At 50.4% G+C, this 27,908-nt stretch overlaps 2 protein-coding genes across 2 annotated transcripts; both read right to left on the reverse strand.

The window, feature by feature from the left end:
• Positions 3,149-5,381, reverse strand: GAST (gastrin). Its single transcript, NM_001004036.2, is given in 3 exon segments — positions 3,149-3,338; positions 3,464-3,679; positions 5,327-5,381. Coding segments are annotated over 2 exon segments (315 nt in total). The 5' UTR covers positions 3,675-3,679; positions 5,327-5,381; the 3' UTR covers positions 3,149-3,234.
• On the reverse strand, positions 24,445-27,022 carry EIF1 (eukaryotic translation initiation factor 1). Its single transcript, XM_003482982.4, has 4 exons — positions 26,829-27,022; positions 25,957-26,120; positions 25,715-25,816; positions 24,445-25,289 (listed from the first exon to the last, which is right to left on the reverse strand). The coding sequence occupies exons 1-4, from the start codon at positions 26,857-26,859 to the stop codon at positions 25,245-25,247; spliced, it is 342 nt and encodes a 113-aa protein (XP_003483030.1). The 5' UTR covers positions 26,860-27,022; the 3' UTR covers positions 24,445-25,244.

A 27,908-nucleotide genomic window follows, 5' to 3' on the forward strand; every position in this document is an offset into this window, starting at 1 on the left:
CCCAGCCTCTGCCATCTTTCTCAGGAGTGTGTGTGTGTGTGTGTGTGTGCGCACGTGTGCACGTGTGCACGTGTGCGCACAAAGCTATGGGGAGAGGATGGGCTCCGGGATTGAATGATGTGCCAGGGGCTTTGATTAAATGCATAATCATATCGATTGCCCCAGTGAGGTGGTGAGTGATCTGATAAATAGAGGATGAAACTGACACCCCGGCAGGTGAGGTGACCCTCCCACAAGTCTAACAGCAGGTTGTGGAGCTGGGATTTGAACCCGAGCCCTTGGGCCTCCAGAGCCCATGCTTGGACAGGCCCCCTTTCCTTGATCCTTTCTGCTCCAGGGATCCTGACTCAGTAGCCGGCTGTGAAGGGGGCAGCAGGAATGAGGGTCGCCACGGTCTTGGGTGGAGGTCCCCATTAGCAGACCTACAACAGCATTTGAAAACAGGTAATTTAGGAGTTCCCGTTGTAGCTCAGTGGGTTAAGATCCGGACATAGTGTCACCTGGCAACCGCAAAGACCTCCTTGAGGCAGATGCCGCTTAAGATGATGCTTCTTGGAGTTCCCGTCGTGGCCCAGTGGTGAATGAAGCCGACTAGGAACCATGAAGTTTCGGGTCTGATCCCTGGCCTTGCTCAGTGGGTTAAGGATCCAGCGTGGCCGTGAGCTGTGGTGTAGGTTGCAGACGTGGCTCAGATCTGGCATTGCTGTGGCTCTGGCATAGGCTGGCAGCTACAGCTCTGATTCAACCCCTAGCCTGGGAACCTCCACATGCTGTGGGAGCAGCCTCAGAAAAAAGCAAAAAAAAAAAAAAAAATGATACTACTCAAGATTTGGCCTGCCTCCCTTAAGGGGTTTCTCCACCAAAAACTAACATCGAGTCTTGGCAAAAGCTGACATCAAGTCTTGATACTGTCCCAGACACGAGAAGAAAGGGCTTATTCACCTCCAGTGCTGCAGGACCTAAAGAGCTTGGATAATATGTACCAGCAGGAACCAGGGCAACATATAGAGGAGTGGGTTTCCGTGACTGGCAGACCAGGGAGGGCGAGCTGGAGAAGGGCGGAATGATTGGACAGGGGAGAGTTTCTTGACACGGGAGAGGGGGGTATGCAGCTGTGACTCAGGATTGGATTTCCTGGCAAAGACACCTGGAGCCTAGTGCCTCGCTGAGAAGAATGCCTCGAAGCTTGGACAAAACCATGGTCTGTGGTGACAGAATGGAAGATGCTTGAGCGGCCTCAGCAGAGGTACCGAGGAAGAGATAGATCCAAAGGCTCAGAGAGGTAGGCTTGCTAGAATGGAATGTGGGAATTCCCATCGTGGCGCAGCAGAAACAAATCCGACTAGGAACCATGAGGTTGCGGGTTTGATCCCTGGCCTGCTCAGTGGGTTGAGGATCCGGCGTGGCCGTGAGCTGTGGTGTAGCTTGGATCTGGCATTGCTGTGGCTCCAGCATGAGACACCTAGCCTGGGAACCTCCATATGCCACGAGTGCGGCCCTAAAAGGACAAAAGACAAAAAAAAAAAACACAAAAAATAAAAACTAAAATAGAATGGAATTGTGGTATAAGGTGGGAGTCCACAGATGATTGGGGGTGCTTCAGGCATTATCAGCACCCCGTTTATCACAGTGACAGGGGCTGACCAGTGCAGAATCAGACCTCAGAATCCCCTTGTGGGGGTCTCGCTTCCTGCAGCCCCTTCTAGGACCAACTGTCTTAGGATGTGTTCCACTGGATGCAGACGTGGAGATGAGGATTTGAGCACACAGAGGTGGTGATCCCAGGAAACACTGGTAACAGTTTAAGGATGTGAGACAGAGAAGGGAAGGGATGAAAGATATGGTTGAGCAGGTCACTGTTGGGGGCAACTAGAGCTCAACGCTACTGGGGACCTTGGGGAGTCAGAGTAGCACACACTTCAGTTACCACACCCCAGGGGTGAGGGGGCTGGGGTATTTATCCTCCAGTTCTCATCTGTTATGGACTGAGAGATGCTTCTGGAGGCACTCACTCCTCAGAATTTCCAGCCAGCCTTGCACTCTGAAAGCCCTCGGGTGGAGGGTAGCTTGTGCCTGTGGGAGGAAGGATGCTGTGACAGGCACAAGAGCAGTGAGGGAGTATGGGTGAAGTGCCAAGTGTGTGTGCCGGCTGCTCGCCTATCCCTCTGATAAATATTTACGGGGTACCTCCTGCTCTTGGCACTGGGGATACAGCAGGGAAGAGGGACACGTGGGCCCCACTCTTAACAGAGTTTCCCTTCTAGCTAGGGAGGCAGACAATAAACTGGCAAACAAAACGACTACAGATTGTGAAATGCGTTCTACAGGAAAATGTTATTCTGTGATTACAGACTGCTGGGGGCTGTGTGCGAAGGGTGAGGAGCAGAGAGGGCCGGGCTCTCAGGAAGAGGCATTTCAAAGGAGACCCAAGAGAAAAAGAGGGGCCGGCCATGTTTGTGCCCAGGGAAAAGCATTCCAGGCCCAGGGAACAGGAAGGACAAAGGTTCTGAGCAGGAAAGAGCATGGGGTGTTTGGGTAGCAGAAAGGACGAGGAAGGAGAAAGGAATGTGGTGCCCATGACAGGGATTTCGATGGCAGAGCTAGCTCTTAGGGCTCCAGCAAGTAGCCTAGGTTTTTGTCTTTTTAGGGCTGCACCAGCAGCATATGGATGTTCCCAGGCTAGGGGTCGAATCGCAGCTGTAGCCTCCAGCCTATGCCAAAGTATAGCAACGCCAGATCTGAGCTGTGTCTGCGACCTACACCACAGCTCACTGCAACGCTGGATCCTTTACCCACTGAGTGGGGTTAAGGGATGGAACCCACATCCTCACGGATGCTAGTCAGATTCGTTTCTGCTGAACCACGACGGGAACTCCAAGGGCCTAGGTTTTATTCTAAGTGCAGTGGGAAGCACTTGATGGTTGAACTTGGAGAGGCATGACCGGGATTCCTCTCTTAGAAGCACAGTCTGGTTGTGACCCCACCATGTATTCTCTCACCCGAACTATAGAGACTTGTTCAATGTTAGGCTCTGGGGACAGTTGGAAGACTTCGTCTCCTGCCTTCAGGGGAGTGCTCAGCCCCCCTCCCACCTCAACCCTGCCTGAACCCCCCCCTCCCCTGCCTCATGACACTTGACACATGTGATCCGTTGGAAGCTAGTTTATTGGGACTTGGCTTTCATGTGGCTGGACTGGGATGGCCTGGGAGGTGGCTGGGCTCTGGAGCTCGGTTCTAGGGACGCTGGTCTCCTTCCTCAGCACTGCGGCGGCCGAAGTCCATCCATCCATATGCTTCTTCTTCCTCCTCCATCCATGGCCCCTGCTTCTTGGCCAGGTCTAAGGGTCAGAGGTGGAAGGGGAGGTGAAGATGGGGGAAGGAGGTCTTGCCTCTGGAGTCTGAGGGCAGGGTCAGCCGGGGGGGCTGGGCAAGGCAAGCAGGGATGGCTGTCAGCAGCTCCTACCTGCCACCAGGTGAGGGGGCCCCTGGAGCCCCAGCTGCCTTCGGTGGTGAGAGGCTGGGCCAAGCCGATCCAGCTCATGTGGCTCTTTGCCCCTGTTGGCTCCTGGTCCTGAGGACGCATCTTGCAGCTGGAAGCCAGGCTTCCAAGAAGCTTCAGAGCAGGCGGCCAGAGCCAGCACCAGGATCAGGACATAGGCGCAGAGTCGCTGCATCTTGACTGCAAAGGAGAGAGGCGACGAGCTTAAAGGTGAGGGCTGTCCAGGTACCAGAAGCAGGGTCAGGACCCTCCCTGCTGACGGGTCTGTAATTCTGTGTGGGTTTGTGACCTGTTCCTCCAGATCCTGCCAGCTCCTCTCTTCCCCCATAAACTCAGGTCTTGCCTCTTTGCTCCCTTCCTACCCCAGTCGTAGGGTAGGAGGAATTTAAATCTCAGATCGCTGCTTTCCAAACCATTCTGCAGAATTTGAGGCCATGTGAGCGGCTCTGCAATGTTTAAGTCTTGCAATGTTAAGTGAACTTTGAAATAGTAATGCCAAGAGGACATGCGCACTCAGCTGCACGCAGTACTTTGAAACCCACCAACACATTCCCCGGGCCAGGGGTGGGGTGTTACCCTGTTTTTGCACAGCCCTCCGAGGGAAGGTTCTCCTGCCATTTTTCCTTAAGGGAGGACTATCCCGTGGTTGTAATTAAGCCGTTAAACCCCCCTCCCTCGCCACTGCCACCATTTGCTGCTCTGTGTCAAGGTGAACCACTTTGGGGCCAACCAGAATACAGAAATTAACGGGATACGCAAACAAATCTACAATTCTATTTTCAGCATTCAACGTGACTGTGTTCTTTCAGCCTCATTGTTCTGATTGGCTTTCCTAGAAATAAATGATAAAAAAAATTGATTTCTAAGAACACATTTGTATTAATAAAATACAGTTTTGTTTTTTTTTTGTCTTTTCTTGAGCCGCTCCGGCGGCATATGGAGGTTCCCAGGCTTGGGGTCGAATCGGAGCTGTAGCCACCGGCCTACGCCAGAGCCACAGCAACACGGAATCCGAGCCGCGTCTGCGACCTACACCACAGCTCATGGCAACGCCGGATCCTTAACCCACTGAGCACGGCCAGGGATTGAACCTGCAACCTCATGGTTCCTAGTCAGATTCATTAACCACTGCGCCACGACGGGAACTCCCAATAAAATACTGTTTTTATCTGTAGTCTCTGTTAGGTTTCCTTTGGGAGAGTTCTGCTGCCAAGATAACAAAGTTGAAAAATCAGTGACCTCGAGCTATAGTGTCCAAAATGGTAGGTAGCCCCCAGTCATACGCGGCTCTTCATATTCCAATTAATGAAAATTAAAGGATTCCTCCATGGCCCTAGCTGCATTCCCAGTGCACGCGTGGCTGGTGGATGCCATGTTGGACAGTGAGGATATGGAATATTACCACCGTCATGGAAAGTTCCATTAGACAGTGCTGGTCTAGCAAAGAGCTCGTGAGGGGTCCAGAAGCCCTGGGTTCCAGTTCTAACCCTGCCCAATTTGTGTGACTTTAGGCAAGTCACATCTCCCCCTGGGCCTCAGTTTTCTCACCGGAGAGATGGGAGAATAGCCCTTGTCCTCACCTCGCAGGGCTGGGGTGAGCATGGAGTCAGAGGGTCCGGGCGGGGCCCTGGTTGAGACAGCAGGGCAGCTCAAAGGCAAGGCTGGGGATGGTAGCGTAGGTCCTAGAGTTGAGACCTAACCCGGCTCTGGGCCAAGGGAAGGGTCCCAGCCCTGGAGACGCTGCGGCATGAGCCTGGTAACTTGATGAGGGCAGGGGTCCCCTCAACCCACGTCCCGGCCTCTCCCCTCCCTTCCGGGTGCTCTCACCTGCAGAGCTGGGAGGCAGGTGTGCTGCTGTTGGCCTGGTGCCTCAGTTCTCCATTCTGCTGGGTGCTCCAGCCCTGATTTATAGCGCCCTCAGGGCCCCTCCCAAGCCCTCCGCCCCCAGGACACCAGGCTCCCCATTGCCGTGGAGGGGGGATGGCACAGGGACCTCACCCTGCCCCACCCTCTCATTTATCACTCATCCGGATGTGGGGGAAGGGAAGGGGGTGGGAGGTAAACTCCGCGGGTGAAGGGCAGGAGCAGGGCTGGGGGCCAGTTCTTCAGCTGGGCTTGAGGGCAGGCGGGAGACAGACTCCTTGGGGTCAGGAACAGAACCCCCACCATGTCCCCGGGGGTCAGAGACCTGGTGATCAGATCCTTGGGCCATATCCTATTTGGATGGACTAAGTGAGATATTCAGACGAAGCTCATTTCGCATGCATCCTGCTGATGTTTGCAGAGCAGGGAGGGTGTGAATATGGAGAGACACATTGATCCCCTGTCTGCTGGCCGGGCTCTGCAAACAGGATGTGTCACAGTTATCGGGAGCAACGGGCTGTGGTCTGATGGGCCCACGCTCTCTGCCTGGCGACGGCATCTGATTACCTCTGAACCCCCTTCACCTCCCTTACCTGGAAAATCCTGAGCGCTCCCCCCGCCCCACCACACCGTGCCCTCCGCCCTGGGCTGGACTCAGCCTGCAGCTCCCTCCATCTCTCAGATCTGCCCTTCCTCCCCGAGCCCTGGCACCCTCCCCCTCCCTGGCCTCAGAGCCAGGTCCTTGAGCCTCTTGCACTTCGAGGCTCCCTCATTTTGTTTTCAAAGCAAGACAGTAAGTCTCTTCCATAAAAAAACAATACAACTTAAAATGGTTAGCAAAGGAGTTCCCACTGTGGCGCAACGGGATTGGCAGCGTCTCTGCAGCACCAGGAAGCAGGTTTGCTCCCTGGCTGTGTGCGGGAGGGGGTTAAAGGATCTGGTGTTGCTGCACCTGTGCAGCTGTGGCTCAGATCTGATCCCTGGCTGGGGAACTCCATATGCCACAGGGCAACCAAAAAGAAAAAGAAAAAAAAAAATGGTTAGCAAAGACACCTAAAGCCTTTGCCTGAAAGTACCAGAGAAGCAAGCAGTCCGTTTGGTTGCCTTTTTTGATAAACTGCTGCCTCGGCCTGGTTTGGATGGATGTAACAAGCTTGAGGCTGTTTGTGATTTTTTTCACGGTTGGGACTAGACATTTTGCTCCTCTTCCTGAGTCATCAGGCCCCTTCCTTGTCTGGGGGAGTTTTAATGCCCCTTGGGTCCTGCATAAGGGGCTGTGATACCCACGCGCTCAGCCAGCCTTGCCGAGAAGGAACAGGTGATGAAAGAAGCAGGCTGTGAGGTGTCCATGGCAACCAGGGGCCGAATGTTCTGGTGAATAACCACTCTCATCTGGAGCAGGACTCAGTGACTCAGCAGACGGAACAGATGAAAATGACAAAAACGGGGGCAGGCATTGTTGAGAATTCATTGACTCCCAGAATCTCAGAGACGGAAGGGATTTTGAGGGGGTTTGGGAGAAAGGGTTTGGTGGGGGGAACAGCTCTGTTCACATCCTAGGGGAATAGAGACGTTTGCGTTGCTGTGGCAACGGGAAATTATAAGCTTTCAGCAGAGCCCTGGTTGGACCAGGGCCCCAGACTTGATTTCTGCTGGGGAGGGGGTCGCGCTCCCTTGGCTGTTCTTCTGCAGGCTGACTGCGGGAGGGGGGCGCTGAGTGCACCACGTAGCACGCCTACTCAGAAGGCGATGGTGCGGGCTGCTGCTTGTGGGCGCTGGTGGGCATGTGGCGGGGGCACAGTCGAAGAGACAGTGTGTTCTCCTCACAAGGAACCTCGTCTGATGGCCAAGGCGGGGAGGGGTTCCTGGTCCTGCCCCTTTCCCGCTGTTGGGTTTGGACTCATCGCTCCCACCCTCTGAGCTGTTTTCTCCCCCAGGAAATGAAGGAGGTAACTTGGGCATCCTTGTGGAGAGGATGTAGAGAAAACACTGCCTGCAGGGCCCAGAGCATCGGGGCATCTGATTGGTTTGCGTCTTCTTCCTTTATCTCTGGGCCTTAGTCAGCCTCCTCTGTGAAATGGGAATCATGCATTTCTAGGGTCATGGTGAAGAGAGAATGTGACAAAATTTATGCATGTGCTTTGCATCCACAGGGGCGCTTCTTCTCCACCAAGACTTAAGGAACACAACTCCCTAAAAAGCATTGTTTGTGAATCCAAGGTCTGCCCTCCTGCTGGCCATGACCCAGAAGGACACCTGCCCTCTGTTTCTATTGAAAGAGACAGCAGAGGAATTCTTGTTGTGGCTCCGGGGTTAACGAGCCTGACTAGTATCCATGAGGTTGTGGGTTGGATCCCTGGCTGCGCTCAGTGGGTTAAGGATCTGGTGTTGCCATGAACTGTGGGGTGGGTCGCAGATGCGGCTCGGATTCCATGTTGCTGTGGCTCTGGTGTAGGCCAGCAGTTGTAGCTCCAATTCAATCTCCAGCCTGGGAACCTCCGTATCTCGCGAGTGTAGCCCTAAAAAAGACAAAAGACAAAAACAAAACAAAAACCAAAAAGAAAAAAAGAAAGAAGTGGCAGAGATGGAGGCAGAGGTTGGTGTCTACTGGTGTGCAGAGAGTTTTGGAACTGGCAGGGCCAGGGTTGGATCCTGGCTCCAACACTTTGACTCTCTGGGTGACCCGAAAAAATCCAGTTTCTAGGTCTCCTAAGGTGAAGAGCAGACCCTGGACCGCAGGGCCCAGGCTCTTCCTGCTGCCTGTGGACCCTGCCTGGGTCCTCACCGCAAGGACCACGCTGAGGGCCAGCACTGCTAAGCCCTTTGCGTGAATGAATGCATTTGGTCTTCACCATGATCTCAACATAAGTGCTAGCACGTCCCCATTCTACAGATGAAGAAACTGAGGCTCAGACAGGAGAGGCAATCCCTTCCTGCTCTGAGTGTTCACAACCAAGGTGAGTTGGGCCTGACACTCAGGTCTCTCTCCTCCGAGTTCTGGGCTATTTCTCCTCCCAGTGGGGGTGTGGTGGGCAGGAAAATGCTCCCCCAAAGAGGCCCACACCTCAATCCCTGAGACCTGTGAGGATGTGACATTGCATGGCTAAAGAGGCATTGCAGGAGGGGAGGGAGGGGTGGGCTGGGGGTTTGGGACTGACCTATGCACACTGAGGTATATGGAATGATTGGTCAATGGGGACCTGCTATATAGCCAGAGAACTCTACCCAACAGTCTGTGATAATCTATGTAGGAAAAGAATCTGAAAGAGGAGTTCCCGTCGTGGCGCAGTGGTTAACGAATCCAACTAGGAACCATGAGGTTGTGGGTTCGATCCCTGACCTTGCTCAGTGGGTTGAGGATCCGGCGTTGCTATGAGCTGTGGTGTAGGTTGCAGACTCGGCTTGGGTCCCGCGTTGCTGTGGCTCTGGGGTAGGTTGGCGGCTACAGCTCCGATTAGACCCCTAGCCTGGGAACCTCTCCATATGCCACAGAAACGGCCCTAGAAAGACAAAAAAAAAAAAAAAAAAAAAAAAAAAAAATCTGAAAGTGAATGGACATGTGTACATGTATAACTGTCACTTTGTTGTGCAGCATATATGTTCACAACCTTGTAAATCAACTCGACTTCAGTAAAACTTAAAAAAAAATAGGCGTCATACATGTGATTAAATTTACAGACTTTTTTTTTAGCCTCACCGGTGCGTTGTGGAATTTCCTAGGCTAGAGATCGAACCCACGCCACCGCCGTGACAGTGCTGGATCCTTAACCCATGGGTCACCAGGGAACTTCTGGCTACAGACTTTTTGCTTTGTTTTGCTTTTTAGGGCTGCACATGCGGCATATGGAGGTTCCCAGGCTAGGGGTGGAATTGGAGCTGCAGCCACTGGCTTACGCCACAGCCACAGCAGATCCGAGCCACATCTGTGAATTACACCACAACTAAGGGCAACACCGGATCCTTAGCCACTGAGCGAGGTCAGAGATCAAATCCGCATCCTCATGCTTCCCAGTTGGACTGTTTCCACTGCGCCACAACCAGAACTCCTCTTCTGCATTTTCGCTCCAGTTGTGGAGCATGTGCTGTAAACTGGGGTTTGGAGGGGCCCCTAGGGAAAAGAGGCTTTTGTCGGTTCAGATTTTGGGGGAGGGGGGCACACACACAATAAACAAGAATGATGGTTCTCCATCAAGGGGAGAAGGTCCCCTGGGGAGGGAAACCTACCAGGGACTCTGCACACCCGACCACCCTCCTGCCTGCCGGGACCGGCCTTGGGCAACCTCTGATGAGCGCTGTTCCGAGAGGCAGTGTCTAATTGGTTATTGATAGCGGAAAAGGCAGAGCTTGACAATGACTCAGTCACCCCACCCCAGGCAACAGGGCCTTGGAGGGTGTGAAGGTGCCGGGACAAACACCTGGGTGGACAGTGATACAAATGGGCATCTACCGTCCCTCCCAGGATGGGGAGGGGACATGGGTTCATGACTTCTGGCCTCACCTGTTGTCTGAGGGTCTCCCAGAGCCAAGAGAACAGCCCTCACGATGCCCTCCGGCTGGAGAGGCTACCCACAAACCTGGGGGGCCAGGTGGCAGCCCTAGTGGCCGCGAGGAGAGAGACCAGCCTCTGCCTTCTCTCCCTGGCCCTGTCCTCTCACCGTCTCATCTGATGCCCACCTGGACCGGTACCGCTCTCAGCCTACACTTCACATTAGGATCATCGGGGGAGCTCCAAACCCCTCCCCCAGGCCCGGCCACACCCCAGTCCTCACGCATCAGAAGCTGGGGGAAGTCTTTTGTGTATGAAAAAGAACAAGCAGGGAGTTCCCATGGTGTCTCAGCGGATTAAAGACCCAACATTGCCTCTGTAAGGATGTGGATTTGATCCCTGGCCTCGATCAGTGGGTTAAGGATCTGGCGTTGCCACAAGCTGCAGCGTCGATCACAAAGGTAGCTCAGATCCGGTGTGGCTGTGACCGTGGCATAGGTGGCAGCTGACACTCCCATTCAACCCTAGCCCAGGCACTTTGATATGTGGCAGGGGCTGCTGTTAAAACAACGACAACAGGGAGTTCCTGACGTGGCTCAGTGGTTAACGAATCCGACTAGGAACCATGAGGTTGCAGGTTTGATCCCTGGCCTCGCTCAGCGGGTTAAATCCGGCGTTGCCACGAGCTGTGGTGTAGGTCACAGATATGGCTTGGATCCTGAGTTGCTGTGGCTGTGGTGTAGGCTGGCGGCTACAGCTCTGAGTAGACCCCTAGCCTGGGAACCTCCATATGCCGTGGGTGCGGCCCTAGAAAAGGGGGAAAAAAAAAAAGTCTAAAACAACGACAACAACAACAGAGCCCTCCTGATCTGTAATCCCAGCTTTGGTGCTTCCCGAGGGCGACCTAAGGCGAGTCACCTGCCCCTAATGAAGGTGGTTAGGGTTAAAGGAGAGGCCTGGAGGGTTCACTTGGTCTCTGACACACGCTAAGTTCTAAGTGAGAGCCTGCTATTATTATTGATGCCTTAATTTCCACAGCCTTTTTTTTTTTAATTTTTATTTGTTTTGTCTTTTTTGCCATTTCTTGGGCCGCTCCTGCGGCATATGGAGGTTCCCAGGCTAGGGGTTGAATTGGAGCTGTAGCCACCAGCCTACACCAGAGCCACAGCAACGTGGGATCTGAGCCGTGTCTGCAACCTACACCACAGCTCACGGCAACACCGGATCCTTAACCCACTGAGCAAGGCCAGGGATCGAACGTGCAACCTCATGGTTCCTAGTCGGATTCTTTAACCACTGAGCCATGACGGCAACTCCCATTTCCACAGCCTTATCTGCAGTGCTGTGGCATCTGGCTGACTTCTAGAACATTTTCCCCTTCTTGGCTTATTTTCCTCTCCCCTCTTCCCTGCAATAGTCCCGAGCCCTCTGCTGTGGGTTAGCGCCTTCTCCTCTGTGCAGGCCTCACACTAACTCCTCAGCTCTACCCACCTTCTGCCTCCCACAGCCTGGTCACACCCTGGCCTCCACTCTGGGGCCTGTTTTGCCTCCTATATCTTAACAAGAAGGCCTCCCACTGCTGAATGATACATTATCTCACTTACCACTCAAAATCAAGCCCAGAACCCTGTTTTCAGGCTGTCAAAACCCATCGAATGCATTTTTGTCAAAATCCCTTGATGCATACTTAGAATTAGTGCATTCCATTGTAAGTAAATTTTATTAAAAAAAACTGTAACGGAGTTCCCGTCGTGGCGCAGTGGTTAACGAATCCGACTAGGAACCATGAGGTCGCGGGTTCGGTTCCTGCCCTTGCTCAGTGGGTTAACGATCCGGCGTTGCCGTGAGCTGTGGTGTAGGTTGCAGACGCGGCTCGGATCCCGCGTTGCTGTGGCTCTGGCGTAGGCCAGTGGCTACAGCTCCGATTCAACCCCTAGCCTGGGAACCTCCATATGCCGCGGAAGCGGCCCAAGAGATAGCAACAACAACAACAATAACAACAACAACAAAAGACAAAAAAAAAAACCAACAAAAAAAAACACCCCCCCCCAAAAAAAAAACAAAAAAAACCCCAAAAAACCCCACGGAGTTCCCTGCTGCTGACCAAGTTAAGGATCCAGCATTGTTACTGGTGTGGCTTGGGTTGCTGCTGTGGTGCAGGTTTGATCCCTGGCCCGGGAACTTCTGCCTGCCGCCAGTGTGGCCAAAATAAATAAATAAATAAAGGACAGTAGAATATAAACTATAGACTCTGGGAGTTTCCATTGTGGCTCAGTGGTAAAAAGCCAGACTAGTACCCATGAGGATGCGGGCTTGATCTTTGGCCTTGCTGAGTGGGTTAAGGATCCAGCGTTGCTGGGAGCTGTGGTATAGTTCGCAGATGTGCCTCTGATCCCGAGCTGCTGTAGCTGGGGTGTAGACTGGCAGCTAAAGCTCCAATTCAACACCTGGCCTGGGAACTTCCGCATGTGGCAGATGCAAACCCCCCCCCCAAAAAAAAGGAAACAAAAAGGAAAAAAAATTACAGACTCTAGGTGATGGGCATATGTGATAGGCATCACATTAAATTTCAACTCTTCTGTGTGTCTGAACATTTTTTACAATAAAATATTAGAAAGTGCTTTGTTTAGCAATGTCAGATAGTGGTTTTAAGTGGGAAAATAATTCTCTCTCTTTTTTTTTTTTTTTGTCTTTTTAGGGCAACACCCGCAGCATATGGAGGTTCCCAGGTTAGGAGTCTAACTGGGGCTGTAGCCGCTGGTCTGCACCACAGCTCACGGCAAGGCTGGATCCTCAACCCACTGCCAGGGATCGAACCCGCAACCTCATGGTTCCTTGTCAGATGCATTTCCGCTGCACCATGATGGGAACTCCCGGAAGCTAATTCTAAAACACCTATGTGAGAGGACGCTTTACTCAGGTGCACTGTAGAGAGCATCAGCCAGGTTGAGTTACTTGCCCCAGGCCCTGCAGGGAGGAGGTAAGGAGGCTGAGCTGTGAACCAGGTCTGTCTTCCTGGCCTCTGCATGCTGCTGCCTCTCCTTGCCCACAGCCTCCTGTCCCACCCCGGCTGCTGAACCTCAGCTCCTGCTGAATCGACCTTTGCTGTGACCTTCAGTCCTTCCTTCATCTGGGTCCTCACACCTGACCGACCCCTCCTGTCTCACTTTCCTTCCTCCCCAGCCTGGGCAACGCAGTTTGTCAATTCAAGTTGTGTGTTGGTGCATCTGGATGGCTGCCCTTGTCCTGCTTCAGAACCTGTCAGGCTGGTCCCCAGTTCCCCTGGCAGAGGGTGCCACCACCCCTTCCTTAAAAGAGGAAAGTTCCCAGAAGTGACTGGTTGATTCGATGGCAGATTAATACTCCGCAGCTGGGCTGTTGCCTGGCAACCTTGTAAATGGCCTCAGCCTTCACTCTCAAGGTGATTTGACCTCAGCCCCTTCTCTCCATCGTGACCAAGTTTGTCTGAGTCCACCATCCATCCTTTTCTCCTTTCTGCCATCCCTGGAGGGTGCATAGTCCTGTTCAAGGTCAAACCTTCGACCAGGGTCCTTCATCCCAGACTCTCCTGCCTGCTTAGGGACTTTGTGCCTTCACTTTTTCATTCATTCAACAGACATTTTCTAAGTGCTCCTTTTGTGCCAGACACTGACCCTGGCCACATAATGTTGATCAAGGTCTTGCCAGCATTGGTGAAAGGATAAATTATCGGCTTCTAAGTAGAGTAAAATCAAATCTCAAACTCAACGCAGTGATGTGCCCAGGTCATATGGCTCATGGGTTGAGACTTGAACTTAGGCTGTTTGATTTCATAAGCGTTAAAAAAAAGTCTTGGAGTTCCCGTCGTGGCTCAATGGAAATGAAATGGACTAGCACTCATGAGGACGCAGGTTTGATCTCTGGCCTCGATCAATGGGTAAAGGATCTGGCATTGCCTCGAGCTGTGGTGTAGGTTGCAGATGCGGCTCAGATTTGGTGTGGCCGTGGCTGTGGTGCAGGCCAGTAGCTACAGCTCCAATTCGACCCCTAGCCTGGGAACCTCCATATGCCTCGGGTGTGGCCCTAAAAAGACAAAAAAATAAAAAGTCTTGTCAGAGTTCCCCGGTGGCTTGGTGGTTAAGGATCTGGCGGTTGTCACTGCTGTGGCTCGGGTTTGATCCCTGGTCTGAGAACTTCTGCATGGCATGGGGCTGGCCAAAAAACAAAAGTCTCTTCTGGCTGCTTTCCTCATCTTTGCATGCTGATCTTTTCCTTCCCTTCACTCCATTATCTACTGAGTGGGGTTGGTAGGAGGGACAGATGGGGGGGCTACAGAGAAATGGGAAGAGGTTTTGATGGCTGATGGTACCTTCGGCCTTACTCAACTATTGTGAAAACCTATCTCAGGGAATGGAGCAGGGGCGGTACCTTTCTTCAGGCTTTACTGAAGTTCTCCTGCGTTTATAAACTCATCTCATTCGAAACTATCCCTGGCAGAGGGTAGAGGACCTTTCCAGCCACCAGCCAATGCAGTGTAAGGCCATGTGGCAAGGGCAAAAGCCCTGCTCATAGTCTGCCACCCAGACAGCTTTGAAAGGATGTAGTTTATTTATTTATTTCTTGGCCACGCCCATGGAAATTCCCGGGCCAGGGATTGAACCTGCAACACAGCGGTGACAACACTAGATCCTTAACCCACTGAGCCATCTGGAAACTCCTGAAAAAATACAATTTTAAAAATACATATAGCCTTTGGGACTGGCATATGCACACTGAGATATATGGGAAGATGGGCCAGTGGGGACCTGCTGTATAGGACAGGGGACTCTACCCAATATTCTGTGATAATCTATGTGGGAAAAGAATCTGGACGAGAGGCGTTCCTGTCCTGGCTCAGCGGGTTAAGACCCAAGATAGTGTCTGTGAAGATGCAGATGCGATCTCTGGCCTTGCTCAGTGGGTTAAGGATCCAACATTGCCACAAGCTGTGGTATAGGTCACAGATTCGGCTCGGAACCCGAGATGCTGTGGCTGTGGTGTAGAAGAAGAAGAAGAAGCCAGCAGCTACTTCTCTGATTGGACCTCTAGCCTGGGAACTTCGTTATGCAGCAGGTATGGCCCTAAAAAGAAAAAAAAAAAAGAATCTGAAAGAGAAAGGATGTGTGTACACATATAACTGAATCACTTTGTTGTACAGCAGAAATTATCACAATGTTGTAAATCAATATATTTTAACAAAACTTTAAAAAACGAAAAATGCATAGAACTGATTTATTGAGATACAGCTCACCTATCATATTGTTCTTTTTTTTTTTTTTTTTTTTTTTTTTTTTTTTGTCTTTTCTAGGGCTGCACCCACGGCATATGGAGGTTCCCAGGCTAGGGGTCAAACTGGAGCTGCAGCTGCAGGCCTACACCAGAGCCATGGCAATGCTGGATCCTTAACCCACTGAGCGAGGCCAGGGATGGAACCTGCAACCTCATGGTTCCTAGTCAGATTCATTAAGCACTTGAGCCACAACAGGAACTCCCTATCATACAGTTCTTTATTTTATTTTATTTATTTTTTTGTCTTTTTAGGGCCACACCCACAGCATATGGAAGTTCCCACGCTAGGGGTCAAATAGGAGCTGTAGCTGCCAGCCTACACCACAGCCCACCGCAACACCGAATCCTAACCCACTGAGCGAGGCAAGGGACAGAACCTGCAACCTCATGGATGCTAGTTGTGTTCGTTAACCCTCCGAGCCACGACGGGAACTCCCCATAGGGGCTGTAGACCGGCAGCTGTAGCTCCGATTGGACCCCTAGTCTGGGAACCTCCATGTGCCACAGGTGTGGCCCTAAAAAAAAAAAAAAAAAAAAAAAAAAGACAAAGACTACAGTCCAGTGGCTTTCAGGAGACTCACGGAGTTGTACAACTCTTACCATTATCTAATCCCGGAACATTTTCATCACCCCAAGAGGAAACCTCAGGCCTCCTTCCCCTGGCTACCACTAATCGACTTTCTGTCTCCGGTCATTTCATCTAAGTGGGATTGTACAAAATGTGGCCTTCAGTGTCTGGCTTCTTTCACTTAGCATCATGTTTCCAAGATGTACTCATGTTGCAGCACGTATCATTCCTTTTTTTGCCAAACAATATTCCATTGTGTGGATATACTACATTTTATTTATTTACTTTTATTGATTTATTTTTTTTGCCACACCCATGGCCTCTGGAAATTCCTGGGCCAGGGATAGAATCGGAGCCCCAACTTCGACCTATGCCCCAGCTGTGGCAATGCCAGATCCTTGATCTGCTGTGCCAAAGCGGGAACTCCTGTATTCTATTTATTCATTCATCAGTTGACACGCTCAAACGGCCCTTTGGATTGTTTGCAACTTTCTGGATCTTATGAATAATGCTGTTACGAACTTTTTTTTTTTTTTTTTTCTTTGCTTTGCTTTTTAGGGCCTCATCCACAGCATATGGAAATTCCCAAGCTAGGGGTTGAATCAGAACTGTAGCTACTGGCGTATACCACAGTCACAGCAACTCAGGATCCGAGCCCAGTCTGCAACCTACACCACAGCTCACGGAAACGCCAAGTCCTTAACCCACTGAGTGAGGCCAGGGATTGAACCCGCGGCCTCATGGTTCCTAGTCGGATTCATTTCCGCTGCACCACAATGGGAACTCCCAGGAGAGGCTCGCTTTTTCTGCTCTCTTTTTCTCCATAGCACTTTTCACCATCCGGACAAGTACATAATTCTTTTGTTTGATTTTGTTTGTCTTCCTCTACTAGAACATAAACTCCACGCGGGCAGGGATCTTGGTTTGGTGCCATACCCCCAGGGCCTCAAAGAGTATCTGGCACCTACTAGGTGCTGAATCAATGTTTACGGAACGAAGGAACGAATGGTTCATGGCTTGAGAAATTTAAAACTAGGGAGTTCCTGTTGTGGCTCAGCTGGTTAAGAACCTGACATACTGTCCGTGAGGATGCAGGTTTGATCCCTGGCCTCGCCCAGTGGGTTAAGGATCTGGCATTTCCACAAGCTGTGGCGTAGATTGCAGATGCGGCTTGGACCCGTGGTTGCTGTGGCTGTGGCTGCAGCTCTGATTTGACCCCTAGCTCAGGAGCTTCCATATGATGCAAGTGCTGCTGTAAAAATAAAAAAATGAAATAAAATAAAATGAGCAGAGTCACCGTAATTTGGTAGAGCAGGAGGGGGGAAATCAGTGGGTCTCAAAAAGGAGATATGATCTTGCTGCCAGGGGCATTTGGCAATGTCTGGAGATAATTCCAGTTGTTTAGGGTGGGGGAGGGGAGGAGTTTACGGGCATCTAATTCCTAGAGGTCAGAGATACTGCTAGACATTCTGTGATACACAGGATGGCCTCCTTCCTCCCCCTGCCCCAACTATCTTGCCCCCATAACTACTTGGCTGGGAAACCCTAGGTTACGTGAGCCCACTGAGAACTGTCATAAACCTAGGAAAGCTTTCCAGAGTCACCCATGTCCTGCGTCCAGCAGCAAAGCTTCTGAGATCACTCTCAGCGAGTCTCAACTTTTTTGGAGTCAATAATCCTTTTCCCTCTCATATCAAGAATCTTAGTGGTTGTGGCTCAGTGGTCAACAATCCGACTAGGAACCATGAGGTTGCAGGTTCAATCCCTGGCCTTGCTCAGTGGGTTAAGGATTCCGAGTTGCCATGAGCTGTGGTGTAGGCCGCAGACGCGGCTCAGGTCCCCCATTGCTGTGGCTGTGGTGTAGGCTGGCGGCTATAGCTCCAATTAGACCCCTAGCCTGGGAACCTCTATATGCCACAGGAGCAGCCCTAGAAAAGGCAAAAAGACGAAAAAAAAAAAAAAGAAGAAGAAAGAAAAAAAAATAAACGCGAGATTATTTCATTATGTTTTTTTTTTGTCTTTGCTATTTCTTGGGCCGCTCCTGCGGCATATGGAGGTTCCCAAGCTAGGGGTCGAATCAGAGCTGTAGCCACCAGCCTACACCAGAGCCACAGCAACGCGGGATCCGAGCCGCGTCTGCAACCTACACCACAGCTCACAGCAACGCCGGATCGTTAACCCACTGAACAAGGGCAGGGACCGAACCCTCAACCTCATGGTTCCTGGTCGGATTCGTTAACCACTGCGCCACGACGGGAACGCCTCATTATGTATTTTTTAAAAGTCCCTTGGGATTGTCTTTTGTTTGTTATAACCTTTGTATTATTTTTCCTAGAGGACGATATAAGAAAATTTTAGGAGACTTAGGCAAGTACATTGCAAATAGCACACAAGAAATGTGGACTGTCTTTGGCCCTAATAAATGAAAAGCCAGATTTGATAGAACCACCACTGCATTTTCTCCTGCACCCTTAATCAGATGAGACCTGCAGGTCTGGGGGGGTTGATGGTGGTGAGTGGGGAGATCACCATCACTCAAGCCCCCCCCCCCCCCACAAGGTTTCTGGCCTGAGGCTCTCAGGGCTGAGCTGGGCTTGGTACCACCCAAGAGTTGCCCAGCGGATTGGCTGGGAAACCCTAGGTTACATGAGCCCACCGAGGGCTTTCTGTACCTCTTGGCTGATGCCATGCTACTAATCGGTCCATATTCAGCTCCTGATTGCTTGCTTTCCACTCTTCCACTGTGTTTTTGTGCATTTCAATGCAGTTCTAAAACTGTAATGGAGGAGTTCCTGCTGTGGCGTGGGATCGGTGGCATCTCTGCAGTGCCAGGATGCAGGTTTGATCCCCAGCCTGGCACAGTGTGTTAAAGGATCTGCGGCGTAGGTCGCAATGGCTATTAGGATCCGACCCCCCCCCCCCCCCCCCCGGGAACGCTGCACACCGCGGGGCGGCCAAAAAAGAAACAAAACAAAACACAAAAACCTGTAATGGAAAATGCACGTATACAAAATTTAAAGTCATAATGTTACCACCTTTCTTTAACCAGCTTGCGGGTCCCTCAATGAGATCTGCTAACTTTATGATTCATACTGATGCTTCTCAATCTTTGTCAATGAAGATTTTTAAAATGAAGACTGGGAGTTCCCGTCGTGGCGCAGTGGTTAACGAATCCGACTAGGAACCATGAGGTTGCGGGTTCGGTCCCTGCCCTTGCTCAGTGGGTTAACGATCCGGCGTTGCCGTGAGCTGTGGTGTAGTTTGCAGACGAGGCTCGGATACCGCGTTGCTGTGGCTCTGGCGTAGGCCAGTGGCTACAGCTCCGATTCGACCCCTAGCCTGGGAACCTCCATATGCTGCAGGAGCGGCCCAAGAAATAGTAAAAAAAAAAAAAAAAAAAAAAGATTGATTTAGTAAATCTGGGGTGGGGCTTGAAATCCGCACGTCTAACAGGCTCCTAGATGATGCTGAGCTTCGGGTCCTTAGTTCTGCTTGGCGGTGGACCATGGAACCTAGGTAAGCGGCAGTCCCCCTGCACCCAACCTGCTCCTCTTGTTTGTTTTCTATTGTTTCACAGAAATGGAGTGAGAATCAATAACTTGACACACGTAGAATGACTGTCATGTTTATGCTCCCAAGTTAACATTTTTCAACCTCTGTGTTCCCAATGCTTCCTGTGTTCAATCAATTGTCCATTCTGGGAATGCATTAACCATAAAGGACTAGGATTAAAGACAATTTAAACCACGCAACGATCTGGATGGCTGTGACTGGATGATGGCTGGTGATAGTGGCTGTGGAGCGAGCGAGTCATGCATGAAAAGTCAGGACTCAGAAGAGTCATGCTTCTGGGTCTTGGAGTCTGGCTGCTGGGTGAGTGGCTTCTGACCAACACGCACCCAGTTTTGGAGTTATTTTTAAATGTTTTAGGTAGTTATTAATTCTAAAAAATCGATGTTGAAATAGGCACTGTTACTGTATGTAATTTTGTGCCTGGAAAACCTTTGATAATCACTGGGGCTTTGCAAGCCTCAGAAGGAAATCACAGACCCGTGATTCTTAACTGCTTTGGGTAGTGGGCTCTTTTAAGAATCTGATAAAAGCTATGGACAATCTCAAAGAAAACGCACACACATACATTATACATGAAATCTCACAAAGTCTCAGGGGTTGCTTTCTCAAATACTGGTAACCACGTTCGGGCCCATAGTCAGCCCTTTCTCAACCATCTTAAATACAGTACTCTTTTTAAATTTTTTTTTTTGCTTTTTTCTTTTTAGGGCTGTACCTGCAGCATATGGAAGTTCCCTGGCTAGGGGTTGAATTGGAGCTGCAGCTGCTGGCCTACGCCACAATCACGGCAATGATGGATCCTTAACCTACTGAGAGAGACCAGGGATGGAATCCGCATCCTCAGAGGCACTATTTTGGGTTCTTAGCCCACTGAGCCACAATGGGAACTCCTTAAATACAGTACTCTTTTTTTTTTTTTTTTTTTTTTTTGGCTTTTTAGGGCCTCACCCATGGCATATTGAGGTTCCCAGGCTACGGGTCCAATCCGAGCTGTAGCTGCCGGCCTACACCATAACCACAGCAACGTGGGATCTGAGCCGTGTCTGTGACCTACACCACAGCTCATGGTAACGCTGGATCCTTAACCCACTGAGCGAGGCCAGGGATCGAACCTGCATCCTCACGGTTATCAGTGAGATTCGTTTCCGCTGAGCCACACCAGAAATTCCTTCAATACCGTACTCCTGATTACTTTCCCTGAAGTTCAGCTCTGATGGTGCTTCTCTCCTGCTCAAGTTTCCTCAGTAGCTCCCCATTGGTCACACATGTGTTTCCCTAATGGTTTTTGGTTGTCCCATAGGAATTGCCTGATGCTGGTTAAAAAGGCCGGTTCCTGGGCCCCATATCAGAATCTCTGACCCTAAAGGCAGGGCCATTTCCTGGAGTTTGTAGGCCTATAATATCCTCAGAGGTTCCATCACATGGCATACCAAATGAAGAAAATATACCCACAAGCCAAATAAACATACATTTTCTGTAACTTTTTTGGAGCGAGGAAGCAATTCGGTAACATTTTTGTAAAGATATTTAGCCCACAGCATGCAGAAGGTCCCAGGCCAGGAAGTGAACCTGTACCACAGCAGTGATAACACCAGGCCCTTAACCTGCTGAGCCACCAGGGGATTCCCTGAAAAGATTTTTATAATAACAATCTAAAGTTTTTTTTTTTTTTTTTTTTTTTTTTTTTTTTTTTTTTTTAAATTTTATGGCTACACACTCAGCATTTGGAAGTTCCTGGGCCAGGGACTGAACCCGAGCCTCTGCAGTTGGATTCTTAACCCACTGTACCATGGAGGGAACTCCCTTACAAATCCAAGTTTTATTCTTTCTCTAGAATCTGTATTACTATAATCATATAAGAATTAGATTGTAGCTATCGACAGTATTACCTTTTATAGTGTTAAATAGTTAATCATGCTGACTTTGACTTTGCAGGGTTTTTTTGTCCACTTGTTTTCATTCTGACTGTCTTTCCCCCCCCCCCGCCCCCCGCCATGTGGAAGTTCCTGGGCCAGGGATCAAACTGGTGCCACAGCAGTGACCCAAGTCAATGCAGTAACAATGCATCCTTAACCTACTCTGCCACAAGAGAACTGATTTTGCAATTTTCTGTCAAATTTTGCAGATGACACATGTCCCTTCTTGGACTTTTTTGTAGGCCCTTGAAAAGTAGTTGGGACCTGGGCACTGTTCAGCTAATATCCAGTAGAAACCAAATTGTCCTGGGTGGGGCCCAGAATCTGAATTTTTAACAGGTTCCTCCAAGAAGAGTGCATTTTATGAATATTCACATTGCATTTAAGCGAGTGTCAGGAATTACTAATGCCTCAGATTATTCGCTAACTTTGAAATAATATCTGCTTAGAAGTTAAAAATCAGAAATTCTTTTGTGAGTCTTTTTATGGCTGCACCTGTGGCATATGAATGTTCCCAGGCTAGGGGTGGAATCAGAGCTGCAGCCTACACTGCAGCCACGGCAACCTGGATCTATGAACTACGCCACAACTTGTGGCAACTCCAGATCCTTAACCCTCTGGGTGAGGCCCAGGGATCGTACCCACATCCTCATGGATACTAGCCGGGTTCTTAACTTGCTGAGCCACATCTGGAACGCCAAGAAGTTCTTGATTTCAAAGTAATAGTGAAAAGTGAACAGTAAAGTATTTTGACACTGATGCCACAAGGGGGCACCACCCAGGCTAGTAAACAAGGAAGGGAGTCTGGGGGGTCAACTCCAGCGCATCCTGGTCCAAGGTTTGTTCCTGAATGTACTTCCTTCCTTCTTCCCTCCCTCCCTTTCTTTCTTCGTCCTTCTTTTCTCCCTTGCTCCTTTCTTTTCTGCCGGCGCCTGTGCCATGTAGAAGTTCCCTGGTGGGGGATCAAACCTGAGCCACAGCAGCGACCCTGAGCCACAGCCATGACAATGCAGGATCCTTAAACTGCTGAGACACCAAGGGACTCCTTTTTTTGGTCTTCTCCCAATACTGTGTTTCTTTGACCTATTTATAGATTAAAAAACTGACAAGGCTTTAAAGTAGTTTAGCTGACCAGTCTGTGTTTTGTCTTTGTCCCTGTGGCAGAGGGTGGGTAGAGGGGGCAGGGAGACCGAAGGGTGAGACGGAAGGAGGCAGAGAGAAGAAACCAGCGGTGGGAGAGAGGAACTAAAGAGCAGAGAGCTGGGAGCCGGTCTTCTGTGACTCCTGCACACACACATCAAAGTCATGGCTCACGGCTCAGCCTGCCTGGATCCCACACCAACCTTCCACCCAGCCCTCGTTCTCCACTCTTCTCCCCACCTACTTGCTGGCCGAGTTCCCGCTCTCAATCTGTTTACCAAGGGATTGAGTCCCTGCCATGAAATGAATTAAGTCGCTTAGCACTGGCCTGGCCTATCACGAAGACAGCACTGCACTATTTCTGATCTATGCAGAGTCTTTGTTCCAGCAAATGGGTGCCTCCATCTCAGGGTCTTGACTCCTTTTTGCCCGGAACGCCCTGCTTGGGATGGCACCTCTTTCACAAAGCTCTCTTCTGGCTCTATGGGGTCGGGATGGGGTGGGGGAGATTTCCCAATCCTCGTGAGATCCTACAGCTCTTTGGCTAAGCCAGTGGTAGCTTTGGACCCTCTCTGCCTTGGTCAGGTCTGTGCTGGTCTCACCCTCCTATCTGGGGTCAGCACCCCCACAACAGGGTGTCCGCTTAGCTAGCCTCTTTGAGCCCCATGATTCCCTGCACACTCCACTGTATACACTAAGCATGCAAGCTCTGTAAAATGAACCATTTAGGTCATCTGGTGGGAAGAGCAGTGGAGTCCTGGGTTCTAGACAACGTGCAATCACCCATCATGCTTGGGAATTTCCACATTTTTCTCACCCACCAAATGGAGGCAGTTATGCTTTCTTCTTCAAATTACTTCATCCTGAGATACACCCAAGTCACATCAACTGGCTTGGGATGTTCCTAAAACTCCTGTTATCATGCTCACAAATTGTCTTGGTTAGTTCCACAAACTGGCTCGGTACTGATGTTGCTAGCTTACTATCCCAGAGAAGCAGAGGTCTTTCACAGGCACAGGACCAGACTATCAACCTACAGCATGGGATCTTGCTTAATTCCATGTTCTGATTGTGGTCTTCCCTGGGTTTGGCCTCTAGGTTGTTCTACAAGCTCCTCTAAGCCTGTTTTCCATATCTGATTTTTGGGGAACCTCTGGTGGCCTAGTGGTTAAGGATCCAATGTTGACACTGCTGTGGTGTGGTGTTTCAATCTTTGGCTTTCCACGTATCACAGCCAAAAGTAATCTATCTTTGAAAGTACCATCCAAATGCTTTGAACAATGCCACCACGCTTGGAGCCAAGTTAAGTTCTCCTGCTCATTAACCAAATCAATTTTGCACGATCTTGTGTTACAAGTTTCTCCTTCCCATATTAGATTCTATATTTAGGGCAGTTACCATGGGCTCAGATTTCCATCAGCTTTCTTTCACACTCACTGGTTCCAGGTTGGCCTCTTTAATAGAGGTTGACCTTGACACAAGGGGGTGACCACAGAGGCCAAGTGTTGATTCCTCAGGGCCATTCTCAACAGCGTGAAACCTGCATTTTTGGACCAGTTCATAATCCACATGCTGGCAAAATTTTAAGAGTGGCCCTAAGAACTTTGATACACTTCACCATTCATTATCCTTTGTAAAGAAAGGGACTCCCAACGTGAAGTTTTGGCTTTGCAAATGCTTCAACTCAAAATTTTTTCTCGAAGACACTTTTGTTTCAGTTTTTTTAGGGGTCTGCCAGATTAGATCAAGCCCAACACTTAAACCTTTTGCCGCAGCCCTTAAGACCTTGTTACTGAGTCTCACAAGGGAAAATTCCTCCGCAACCATGAAACTCAAGACAGCAGGCTTGCCAGCTAAGCAGCACCTCCCTTCAGGACACTAATGGGATGACACAGCTCTGGCGGAATTCTTAACCACGCAGTTAACATGTGGTCATCTGGAGGAACAAGCTCCCTGGAGTTTTCTTGCCTAAGAGGCTTAGGGCCCTGTGGAGGAGTTGCAGGCACAGACTGTACCCTCTACTGCCATTTCTGTGGTTCCTCCACGTTTATCGGATTGACTATATATTAAACAGAATCTGCCAAGTCACATGTTTCTGAAAACAAGTTTTATTTAAATAAGGGTTTAAATACATTACATAACATTAAAACTGAAGGGGGAAAAAAACCAACAACACCAAAAACCAGTTTGTTACTTCACATGGCATTGGGCAGCTGTTGCTAGAAAGTTGCAAGCTCTACAGCTACATGAAAGGATACATTGGTTTGTAACTTGTTCCCTTGTCAAAAGTTTAACTCTGATAGTAGGCTGGCCTCACCTTCTATTTGGACATCCATTAACTAGGATATGTCTGGTCAAAAAGACCTTGGTGGCAAGCCAGGTGTCCTATCACCTCTGCTCTAAGCTCTGCCCACCTGGTCACGCTGGAGACTCCAGGGGATCTTTCCCTGATGGCCACAGGCTCCCTCTAGCAGTACAGTTGCCTTACCCCATCCTCCACTCAGCTTCACCGAGGGCTGTTCAGGTGGTGACATTCTCTTAGGGCAGGAAACTCTGGAGAGGGATCGCTGAGGAGCTTCTGGCCAGACATAGCCATCTGTGATCTTGGGGCTCTGGACTTGGCTGAAACATCACCTTATTGCTTTGTTTCAGGCGGGACACTGCCAGGTGCCTACTGCTTGACCTCTGTTTAAATGAGGGACTTCAAGACTAGACAGCATGGCTCTTTTCAGTTTATTGCATGAAGGAGTTACACTAGTCCAAGTTAAAAGCAGACCCCAAATGGTTACATTATACAAGCTGTGAGGTTTTTAAACTTGTGACAAGGGACAGAAGGGAAATTCTACTCATTGCAAGGAAATCCTCACTTAAGCTTCAGTGAGCCAAAAGCACTTAAAACCCATGAACCTTCAGCTGGTCGTCCTTAGCCAGTCCAATCTGCAAAGAAAAAAGGGCAATTTTAAAGATGGGATACAGTTAAAGGCCTCCATTTCTGAGGACAACAATCCTGTCTTCCTGCTTCTATACCACGCAAGAGCAGTCCCAGAGCTATACTTTCAACTCAGGTAACCAATGATTTAATAGGACTTGAGTACTTATGAGCAGTCAACTAGACAGCCTGCTTTAGTAGCTGTAATTTTAAATTGCACCCTCCAAGTAGCTCCATGCAAACAGTAAACCGAAGGCAGACAGATGTGTTTTCCTAAACACACCGTCTCTGAATTTCAAAACTCAACTGCTGTTTGGCTTAGCCTTACGAAACAAATTTCTACATCCCCAGCAGAAAGTTACCAGGCAGGACCTGAGATTAGTTAGCCAGGGCAGAGGCACAAAACGTACTAACAGGAAGTGACTGAACTCACCTCTACAAGGAACTGGCATATGTTCTTGCGCTGGTCACCCTGTAGCTGAATTACTTCTCCATATTCTGGATGCTCAATTACAGTGCCATTGCAGGCAAATTTCTGCAAGGACAACACAGCCAAAACACATTAGGCCAAGCAACAGCTTGAAGGCACGAATACCCTTTCCAGGAAGTAACAATACAGCACCCCCCGTAGGCATATTAAATACCATTTTCGCAACTTCTCTTTTAAAAGCCTACCTTCTTAAACGCCTTCACTAGTTTCTTTTTATCGTAATCATCAGCGATCCCTTGGACAGTAGTAAGGGTCTTCCTGCCGTTTCTCTGTTGAATTCTTATATGGATATAATCCTCAGTGCCAGCAGGAAGCAGATCATCACCCTTACTTGCATCAGCAAAGGGGTCTGGGCAGAAAGGTCAAGCTCGTTAAGAGAGTTGTGCTGGGAGGCCACTGCCACCCTCCCACGGGATGTCTTGCCCGGTGCAGAACTTGATACTGAAATCGTCACGGCTTAGTCAGATCAGATAAGTCCTTTGTTGGCTCTTCCCGAACAGGTCAATCCGGGACGGCTGCCTTTCCCAGCCCGAGAAAGCCTGGGCCTCTTGCCCCAGGCCCGCCCTTGGGAGCCGATCACGTGTCAGTGAAGCCTAGGCTGGCCGGCAGCGCCCCACCCGGCTGATGCAACCGGCCGGAACCCGAGCTCCGAGGCGGGGCCACACTTCCCGCCCCATTGGAGCCCACGTTTGTCACTTAGGGCTGGCGCCGCCTCTCCCTCCCCGCTCAGTGACAACGGCGGTGACGTAACGGACGTGACGCAGACGTGGAGGGAGGGGCAGGTGTGGCCAGAGGTGGCCCGGGAGCCATTAGTAAATGCGCCACCCGAGACGGCGGGCCCGCCCAAGGGCTGACCTCCCACCCGCTCCTTCCGGTCGCGCGCAGAAACCAACCCAGGCGCCCAGGCCTAGTCGTCCGCGAGCCCGGACATCTTCCCTCCGCCTAAGTTCACAAAAGCCCGGAACCCTTAGCCGCTTTTCGGGCCCTGCCTGCGGGCCCGGAGCGCCCCGCTGCCCTACCCGGGCCTTCCTCCCCCTGGGACCTTTCCAGGACTTACCGAAAGAGTGGAGGTTCTGGATAGCGGACATACGATACGATTCCTTTTCCTCGGTGGAAACGGCCTGCGGAAGGCGGCGGCGGCGGCGGGAGAAGGCGGGCAGGGGGGACGGAGCGTCGGGAAGCGAGGGGGCTCAAGGGGGAGGTTGCTGAGTCCTCGGCGGCGGCTCAGTGACTGGGGCGGAGGGGCGGTGCCTGTATTCACTTATATAGCCGCCCCTATGACGCCAGCGCGCTGCCCTCACGTCTCGGCCCCACCCACGGCGCCGCGCCCTCTACGCCCGGGCGCCACCGTTTCCGATTGGTCCTGGGGCGGGGACGCGGGACCGCGTTTGCGCAGAAACTGTGTGGGAGAGTTGGGAGGGGGAGGGAAAAGTTGGTCGGTCTAGGCGCCTGCGCAACTCTCGAGGACGTTGTCGAGGCTGCGCAGAAAACTGGCAAGCGATTTCGAGCGCGCCTGCGCAGTGTTCCCCGCGTTCCACTTTCTTGACACTGTTGCAGGAAAATGCCTTTACTTGGAGTGTTTCGCACTCCTTAGAGGGACTTTACGTGCTGATCCTACTAAACACGACAGATTCTCACTATCTCATATTCACCCAACTACCCACTTACTTCCTACTTTGCAGATTCACTCCTTTACAGAGAGGGCGACACTTTTATTTAATCAACGTACAATAGTTTAACCCAAACTTTAACCTCATCATTTAGATGAATCCAATCTAAAAATGGATAATCTACTTTAAAAATTATATTACTTTAGATAATTTAAGGAAAGAATACCTAGGTCATCAGTACGAGTTCAAGGGAGAGTAATGCTGTTTGTGGAGCCAAGAATTCATGCATCAGAAGGGGGTCATTTTTTTTTTTTTTTATACAAATTGTGTGGGGTAGAGCCTTCCCAGAGACTAGTTGAACTATTTCCTTTAAAACATCAACCTTTCTTGCACTTTGAGTTTATGAATTGAAATGCTCTTAGTTGCAGGGTACATGGTTTTTAGGCTCCAGAGGCCTGGCAGGTAAGATAAAGGAGTGCAGACACCCTAGTGTGATGTAATGGGGTGGGGGTGGGGGCAGAGGCTGC

Source organism: Sus scrofa, chromosome 12 (genome assembly GCF_000003025.6).
Source record: "Sus scrofa isolate TJ Tabasco breed Duroc chromosome 12, Sscrofa11.1, whole genome shotgun sequence".
Lineage (NCBI taxonomy): Eukaryota > Metazoa > Chordata > Mammalia > Artiodactyla > Suidae > Sus > Sus scrofa.